General features: G+C 37.3%; 1 protein-coding gene across 1 annotated transcript in view; it reads right to left on the reverse strand.

Annotated features, from left to right (window-relative positions):
* CHM (CHM Rab escort protein) overlaps positions 1-9,771 on the reverse strand; it is a 157,081-nt gene extending 147,310 nt beyond the window's left edge. The window contains exon 1 of the mRNA XM_001500825.7: positions 9,654-9,771. Within this exon, the coding sequence (XP_001500875.2) occupies positions 9,654-9,702 (49 nt within the window). The 5' untranslated portion in view covers positions 9,703-9,771. The remainder of the gene's footprint in view (positions 1-9,653) is intronic.
* Between the last annotated feature and the right edge of the window lie 272 nt (positions 9,772-10,043).

Raw genomic sequence — 10,043 nt, forward strand, 5'->3', positions numbered from 1 at the left:
GATCGGCAAACCTAGAATACTATATCATAGCAGTGTGTGTGTGTGCATGGGGGGGACTACAGCTATACGAATCTGTACAGATGAATCTCACAAGACATAACACCCATCAACAGAACAAGTCGCAAAAGAATACATACAGTAGAATTCCAAAAGTTCGACAAGGGTCAAAAACAGATAAAACAATATATTGTTTCGAGATACATACACGCGGTAAAAAACACTTCGAAAAAATGCAAGGGAACAATCAATAAAACTTACCATAATGGCTAAATTTGTGGGAAAGGAAGAGGAGCTAGATGGTGGTGGTACACACAGGGAGCTTCTACAGTACCGGTAATGTTCTTTTTTTTTAGCTGGGTCATACACACATGCCATTCACTTTATTACTGTTCACTGAAATAAATAAATAAATATACATATACATACACACACATATATTTCATTTGTATGTATGATATTTTATAACAAAAAAGAAAGCTGTGGATCAGATGCCGGGCCATCCTGTAAGACTGCCTACTGCATCAGTACCCAGCTTCTGAGGTATCGGGGCTCTCTGATATACAACGTTTATATTATTTTCAAATTGTACTATGATAAGCAGCTTTAAAATAGATGTTGTCACCCTTGTAGCTTTTTATCTATATTGAATGATTTTCTCAGAATAAATTCTCAGATTTGGAGTTATTCAGTGTAACAGAATGAACATATTGACAACTCTTAGTACAAACTGTCATATTACTTTGCCAAAGTGTTGTCCCAATTTATAGTATCATCAGCATATCAACTGAATACAACTTCACCAACACTTAGTTATTACTCTTAATTTTTTAAATTATTAGGCTATTTTGCATTTGACTCTTAATAAGAAAAAATATTTTCCCAACAGCTTGTTGACTACTTCTATCTTCTCCTGTCTGTTTACATTCTCTGCCTATTTATCTATAGAGATCTTGATATTTTTCATATAAATTTGAATGTACTCTTTTTATGTAGTTAATCCTTTGTTATGAGTTGCAAATAACCCCACTCTGTTTTCCTTTTTCTTTCAGTTTGCTATTTTTCAGGGTAGATGCTATAATTTTTTACATATTCAAATATTACCTTTTGTTTTTGAGATTTCAAAGAGGGAAAGTTATCACTTCTATATAGACCAGATGGCTCTGACTATTCCCACTTTCTACTTCCCACTTTTAAAAAGACTACACTGAGAGAGACATGCAGAGTATACGTAATACATAGCCAAAAGAATATGGGGAAATAAGCATTCTCATACTCTGCTGGGGGTATTATAGATTGGCAAACTTTCCTTCAGGCAATTGATCAATATAAACTAGAAGCGTTACTGAACCACCCTCTGAAAATTCAACCCAACAATTACAGTTCCAGGTATTTATCCTGAGGAAATAGTTAAATATGCACAAAAGATTTAGGTATGATGTGTTCATCACAGCATTAGTTTATAAAAGTGAAAAAGTGAAAATCTTAAATGTCCAACAAAAGTTGAGTGTTTAAATAAATGACAGGACATCTTTAGAAGAGAGTATTTACTAAGCATCTATTTATAATGACATTTAATAAGATTTCTGAAATGACACAATCACATAATTAGAGATGGAGAACAGAGTAGGGGTTGCCAGGGCTTACGGATGGGGGAAGGGGGAGGTGTCTGTGGCTATAAATAGGTACCACGAGAGATTCTGATGATGAAACTGTTCTGCATCTGGATGTGGTGGTGTTCACACCAATCTACAAATGTGATAAAACTGCACAGAACTAAAACACACACACACACACATACACACACACACACACACACACAAGTACATGTAAAACTGGTGAAACGTGAAAAAGGTCATTGGGTAAGGTCAATTTCCTGGTTATGCTATAGTTATGCAAGATGTTACTTACCATTGGGGGAAACTGGGTGAAGCGTATACAGGATCTTCCTATATTATTTCCTACCACTTCATGAGAGTCTACAATTATCTCCAAATAAAGTTTTAAAAAAGGGCACTAAGGAAGAATATTTGGTTGACATTAAATGATGTTCATGACATATTGTGAAGTCAAAAACAGCATCTAAAAAAAGATACTTTCATAAACATAGAAAAGTATACATACATCTATACACACATAGTGAGAAAAAGTCTGGAAGTATATACATAAAAGTGTTAGATATTATTGTCATTTGTTAATGACAAGGCCCTTGGAGGAAAAAGATATTACCATATCCTCTCTGTCAATTAAAATGCATCCATTGTAAGTGCCAACAATTGTTGAAAATTGTAGGAACCAAAAGAATACTCAACCACAAAATGAAAAGCTTCATAAACAGGACAATGAGTACCATGCTTGATCTTGAAAATTTAATTTGCAAGTGAAGAAAACTTAAAGAAGACATAATATGGTAAACTCCGGAACATGCACAAACAGCCTAGAGGTCATTTTTAATAATCATTTTATTTGAGTGGAAATTAAGTATCTCGGAATCAATAAATAATCCCAAGGGAAACACTGTCGTTTGAAATATGACTGTATTCTCTGATCGCACTTCTTGCCACTCCTTTAGTGGCTGTGATTCTGGGTTTCTTTCTAGTTTTAAGGGAAAAACACCACCAGGTCATTCAGTTCACCTTCATCAAAAGGTTTGCAAGCTGACACAGATATCATGACGCTGTCAATAATGAGTTAACACCACAAGGCTTTCTTAGCATCAGGATTTTAATGTCAACAATGGTAACTCCCAAAAATGAAGCAAGTGCCAACCACTAAGCTAGGGCACACTAATCTAAATAGTATAAGGTATTTTTTCACTTGGAAGAATGCAACAGGCCAGAGTTAACTCCAGCCGTCACAGCTTGACCTAAGTCAAACTTAACTAAGGCTTAGGTTCCACACTTGTAAAATGGAGATAATCATATCTATCACAGACAGGGTTATTGTGAGAATCAGAGGAGATAATGCATTTTAAGGACTTAGCACAGCACTAGGCATATAATAAATGCTACAAAATTGTTTTCATATACTTGTTTAACAGTGTGTTGTAGGTACTAAAATTAATTCTCTAGTTGTCATCTGTTTAGCTTAGACAGCTCACGCCAAAGTAACACAGTCCATGGAAAATAAGGATTAGAACTCACAACTTGGCGTCTTCCTAATATGCCTGATATCTGTACATAATACGTTATTTCCCTATACTTTAGCTTGTGTAAACTTTCCCATGATAATTACTTTAAATCCATATACAGAAAACTAGTTTAACAAATGTGCAAATTTGGATCACAGATATATGATCCAAAACATTTCAAAGTAATATAAAATGACTAAAACTGCCATTAACTAATAGCCATTGTAACTCATCATGAACACTGGGCTGGACAAAAAAGATATGTAAGAACACTACTCAGAAGAAAAAGCAGACGTTGGTACTTTTCTAAATGTGATATAAACCCAATCAGTCAAGTGGCATGACATTACCCACTTAAGCTCTTGGTAAAATCCAATATGAGATGAAACATTTATGCTAAGCACCACACTGGCCAAGCTGCCCTTGGTCTCTTCTATTTGCAAACTATTTTTTAAATAATCTCAATATGACAATATGACAGCTCCTATAATCATGCTTTGAGAAACCACATCTATGATAAATTATTATCTTTTTATACTTCCCTTTAATAGGATTATTGGAAAAGCAAAAAGACAATAACTCAGTCTTTCAAAGTACCGCTATTTTGTTGGTCACAACTAAATATCCCCAAAATGTTTCCAATCTGTCGAGCATATTTTATATATATATATATATATATATTTACACACACACTATACATATATATAGTTTTGTAATATATTAATATAAACTGGGAACTGATGTGATTTTTAGTCCATTTTACTTTTAAAACCATTTACATACATAGCAGGTACAGCCTAACTTTTCAGTTAAAAGACCGCACTGAAACTGAATAGCAGATGATTTAGCATGAGTAACAGGTCAATTATATGGAATTATAATTGTTTCCGTGCATTGGGATTTTAGGCTAAACATGAAATGTGATGGTGAGCGGCGTATTTGATTTTAACTGCTGTAGCTTGAGTTATCCAAAACATGAGAACACAGGAGAAAATGAGAAAACGACATGAAGTATGGCAGATGAAAACGATGCTGCAGATGCGGCTCTCTCTGAAAGATTGGCTCAAACTTCTGATTTACAGGGAAAGGTAAGCCTCTCCCAGAATCTTCTTCAGAGTTAGATAACTCCCTTTACTTTTCTAGGTATGAGAGCAGAAAAGACACACTTTCCCATCAATAACTGCCTGAAGAATTGCAAAGCATTTTTCAGAACAGCAAAATCTGTAGGCTTTCTTTAGCTCCTTCAGTATTCTTACACCGACAAGGAAGAATTTCATACTATGCCCAAAATAAGAGAAATCTGTTCAAAACTTTTAGGCAAAACAAATGACAATGCAAGCTGGTGAACAAAACAGAATAAAAGAAAAAACATAGAAAATGTGTAAACCACCAGATAAGAAATCTGATAGAAATAATGGTAATAGACACACAAAGGTCTTTCCCAGCAAGCAGCCAATGGAAAGAGGAGGGAGATGACTGAGACACCTGAATCCTTCCACTGCTCTCCATGGAAAGCAGGAGTCCTTCCTGGGAAGCATTCAGGCAAAAGTAGTCATGATAAAAGCACCTCAGTATAGCATTATGTGCCATAAAAATCAACTACGTTTTCTGAGCACTTAGTAATCACTGTACAGGAATTATTTCACTGAATCCTCTACACTGCTCTGTGAGGTTTATTCTCATTTAAGGATGAGAAAACTGACACAGACATTAAGGAAGATGTGTGAGATGGCACAAGGGGCAGAGATGATTCAAATCCAGTCTGACTTCAGAGCCACACTGTCATCACTATACCATATTTCTCAAATGAGACACATACATGTTAATGTAAATAAAATGTACGGATCGTATAACATTCATAAAACTAAAGGACTTCTGAAATACCATTTTCAGAAATACCATTTTCATTCCTACTCACTGTTATTCATTTAATCAACATTCTCTAGACTTTAAAACTTTTTACCGAGGCCATCCCTCCAAAGAAAAAAAATACCATATGTATACGCGTGTGTGTGTATGTAATACATATATATGTATCTGTGTATACTATAGTGATCTACTATACACATATGAAATGTGTTTCATAAAAGTATTCTCATCCTTACTACATGTAATGTATTCTGCTATTTTCTACTCTACATTTTTTAAAGAAATACTGGAATTGGTTTCAAGACCCACAAACAGGCAGTATCTTGCAATTGAAAAAAAAACCCTGCTCTAGACCATAAGTGCATAGATGTTTGGAAATGCAGGCAGAGGACATATGGACATCCTATGATGTTAGAACCACATACAGTCATCCTGGGAAATGATTACATGAGATACATATATGGGAAATCGCTCGGCATAGAATCTGGCACAAACTGGTATTTGGTAAATATTAGCTTGCACAACACCTCCTACAGCATTACTATCCCCAGTGCTTAGAGAAGTGAAGCTACTCCACCATCATCATAAGCATTAACGTCAATGAGCTGCCGGCTAAGGCTAACTATTTTAACATTTCAATTCTCAGCCAACATCAAGGAGACAGAGCTGTGTTACCTACACGACCATTTCTGATAAAAGCAGCTTATCATTTTCAAGAAATCTTTTTACGAACTATTTTGATTGGAAAATTTCTAAAGTGTATTAAGCACTGACTTGACTTCTTAAAAGGACTATACAGAATTTAGCCTTTTCTCAAGGACCCAGGGTAATAATTACGCACACAAAATGGTAAATTTTAGAGTCCATAGGTGCTTACTTTAGAGGTAACCTGATTCAAATCTCTCACTTCACAGATGCACAAACTGACATCCCAAGAGGTTATGCAATTTGCCCAAAGTCACCCAGTAGGAAGGCCAAGCTGCCACACTATGCTGAGCACTATCTAGCAAGACAGTAAGGATTTAGGAGCAATATTCCTGTAATTTCTCCACGTTTATTATTTGGGTTATCTCATTTCTTTCCCCATAATCTTTAGCAATAAAACTCTTAAATCCAAAAGGATCTATGTGTTTATTCTCTGCAGGAAAAGGTTTAAGCTAGCCTACTCCACAGCCCATCGTGGGGGAAGAACTCCAAAATATAATGTGTGTGGTGTACTTCAGAATGGAAAGGGATGCAGACTGAATCTCTATGTGGTCTTCAGAAAGCAAGAAGGATGCAATGAAAAGCCCACAATGGCTTAAGAACAGCTCTGAGGATGTGACTTTCAGGAACCCCAAATAGTTCCTGAGAACAGGCAATACAGGAAACTTCACAAGGGCAGGCACGAGGTTCTCGGTAAATGTGGGTTGAATACCCTGAAAAATGCTGTAGGTTTTTCATTTTAGACGATTGTCTCTTCCCTTTCCCAGAGGATATGAACTGCCACTTATGTCTAAGGACACCCCCCAAACACACCTTTTGCAGAAGTTGATAACACTCCTTCTATCTTCTAATACGCTCTGAGCATGCTAGAAGTATTTCTAGAACAAGAATGAGTGTGCTCTAAGTGAGGGCCTGAGGGGACTCCCCTACGTAAAAAGCATGTGGATATTATCACATAGCTCCTGTACCTTCCATCTTGCCTGCTCTTCTATTGAGTTGTGGGCTCTGCCGCAGATTACACAGGTTGCTGGATAAGTCACCTCCGGTAACGTGTTACGCTACTGGGACTATTTTTAACCTGAAGCCAAAGATACTTCTCTACAACCACAAAATTATCATTCGAACGTCTTTTCAAATGACAAAAAGTCTTTAAAATGACAATGTGTACCCAAACTGAAGGCCACTTTGTAGACACTTGTCACATATCTATTTTTGTCGTCTCCCTTGAGACTCCAGTTGACCCTCCTTCCTTAGTCCATTTTCTTCTGTATTTTCCATGGTTTAAGTATTTTATCTTAGTCCTCTGCCTTTGGGTGTTTGAAAGAGATTTCCTGTATTTTGTAATCAGAAGGAAATGGGCTTAACTAAGAAAATACATACGAAACTTTACTTTCCCATAATCTCTTCAAAACATGATCTCTAGGAAAACCTTGTGTTATGAAAAATGAAGAAATACATATTAATTAAGGTCAAAAGGATCTAAAATATTATCCACAGATTTTACTGGAAGCAACTGTCTCTTGACATTTTAACTGGAACTAAATCCGCTAAAAGAAAAATTACATCTCATAGCCTATTTCTTCATGTTTCTGATACATGCATGATTAATTTTGCTTTTGTTGGTAAAATTTAATCTACGAAACACTGCTTTTCCTACGATTTACTCAAGCTAGTACATTTAGCAAAGCAAACACATTTTAAAGGCTACTTTCAGCAAACTATTTCAGAAGAGTCCAAACACGTTAAAAACAATTCCAATTAAGTAATGATTGGCATTATTGGAATCATTTATTTGGAAAATGACTTTCATCCAATTTCCCCAATGTGACGAACCTAAAAACAAAGCTCCATATCATAAATTTAAGCAATGTGCTTGATAAACTCGGACTGTGTTCACCATTGTGCGATATGAAAACCTTAACTTTTAAGATGAACTTCAAATAAGTTTTTCTCATGCTTTGAGAAACAAGATTACTCTCACTGGAATAAGTCTAAAATGAATCTTTTTCCAAATAACACCAAACGCCTCCTGATGCAATTTTCTGGATCACTCACAGTGTCTTCCTACCTCTATTATAATAGACTCCAACAGGATGGCTGTAGTCCATATCATGAACTGAACCAGAAGGCAAAATTTATTATAAGACTTAACAGCATTTAATAATAAGAATTAGTGCTCATCCATTAAAATTTGAATCCAGATAACAAAAAAATCTCCTAATGATTCAAGAAAAATTTTTAAAATACCCCTAAATTCCTAGGGAACAAAAAAGAAAGGCAATAATATAGATCCCAGTATGGTATAACTATTCTAAAATGGATGTCCTTAGTTTTAGGATAGACTAGAGAAAATAAGAGAATAGTCTATTGGCTCCTTCCAGCCCTCATCAAACATCTATACGCAGCAACTGGAGCCAGGTTATCTGCACCCATTCAGTTTTCAGGTTGGAAATAAACATGTCCTTGCTGTTCTGTGAACAATTACTCAGGTGCAATTAGAATAAGAGAATTTTTGGTTAAACAACACCTAAAATGCTATCTGGTTTACACTTCCTATATTCAAAAACACTGAAACTGAGACTCAAGAGATTAAGTGCCTAGCCCTAGCAACTCACACAGCTAGCTAATGGCCAAGCAAGGTCTAGAACCACGTTTTCCCAATTACTTTTACTAATATGGGTTAACTCTGAGGATCAGAACCACTGATTCTCCTTCTAGAATGGAATGGGCCTTTGGAAATTTACCAGCTGTGTGATCTTGAGCAAACTGCAACCTTTCTAGCCTCCTTTTTCCTCTTTTGTAAAGTGTAGAGAATACCTATTCTAATAAGGCTGTTGTGAGGATTACATACGGTCTGTAGAGTGCTTAGCACATCCATTAGCAAACAATAAGCATTCGAAAACAGGTAGCTATTACTTTTACTCCCGCCCTGGTAACATGGCTGCTCCTACTGTTTGAGAAGACAACGAACTAAATTCATGAACACAATAGACAGGGTCTCATCCACCAGACCTTCTCTGGCCTACCACATTCTGCAGACAGGAGAAACTCCACTCAGCAACGTATTTCACCCCATCTAAAATCCACTCCTTACACTGTTAAGAAAAACAAAATACCAACTGCTGCCTAAGGTCTTCTGCCACGTGCTGTACATTGAATCTGTCAACTAGAAATTGCTTAGGGGTTTCTGGCTCCACCCAAAACATGGAGAGAAAACGATGGGAAAAAAAGGGGAAGATAAGGTCACACACCTGAACTGAAACTAACAGAAGCTTGTTCAGAGCTCATTTCATTGTGGGCAGACAGGTGGGTGGTAGAAAGCAAAATGCTTTCTTTGAGCACCATAAAGCAGGAATAATGGCTACCTCAACAAAATACAATTCCCTAAGCTTCTCAACACAATAGAAAAAAGTCCGTTTCCTCGCCCTGGTACGTTAATACGCACAAGGGCAACAACTGAGCATCTTTCTCGCAAAACTGAGGATTAAGCTGTATCCGAGCTGCAGTGCACCCTAGGATTATACAAATATATGAAAAATCCCTATGAAATGGCGAGACAAAATGATGGGTAATATCACCTTGAAATCAACGAGGGAATCATAATATCATGCCAAAGGCGTCTCCATTGATAAAATCCCGACCGTCCATTCTCATGACACTGCAAACCCACCTCCCTCTAAGTAAATTACAGGAATCACCCGCAGCAACCAACCTCAGCAATCGGCATCGACCAGATCGACCCCTACTCAAATGGCGCTAAATGCCGCGGGTCCAAGCCCCTCCCTGGAGCTGCCAAGTCCCGCGCTGACTCCAGACTACCTCACTTCCTTTCTGTTCCTCCCTCCCATACTCGATCCTCGGCATTTCTCGCCAATCCTCGCCACTGACAGAGAAGGTAGGAACGAGATAGACTTCCTACACTTTGTCCGGGGAGTACCAGAGCCACACATACCCGTCCCTATTACGATCACATCAAACTCCGAAGGGAGATTATCCGCCATCTTGACAGGAAACGTGTCATGTGACTATTGCTTGTGGAAATGAGATCAAGTTAGGCATTGCTTTGGTAGAAGGCGGAAGGGAAAACAGTGCATTCTGGGTATTGTAGTTCTTGGGTGGCAGGTCCAGGTAGGCGGCTACAGCGTTGTATTTGAAATGTTTAGACGAATATTAAAAGCTCGATTCATTTTCCAGGCTGAGTACAGTAGCACATTTAGCCTGGAGGTCTGGGGTAGAAAAAAGATGTAGATTTTTACCCCGATGGCTAGGATGAATGTGGGAAGACCTGGGTACCCCTTGACAAAGATGAAGCAAGAATTGCTAGGAGACACGGAGGGCGGAG

Source organism: Equus caballus, chromosome X (genome assembly GCF_041296265.1).
Source record: "Equus caballus isolate H_3958 breed thoroughbred chromosome X, TB-T2T, whole genome shotgun sequence".
Classification (NCBI taxonomy): Eukaryota; Metazoa; Chordata; class Mammalia; order Perissodactyla; family Equidae; genus Equus; species Equus caballus.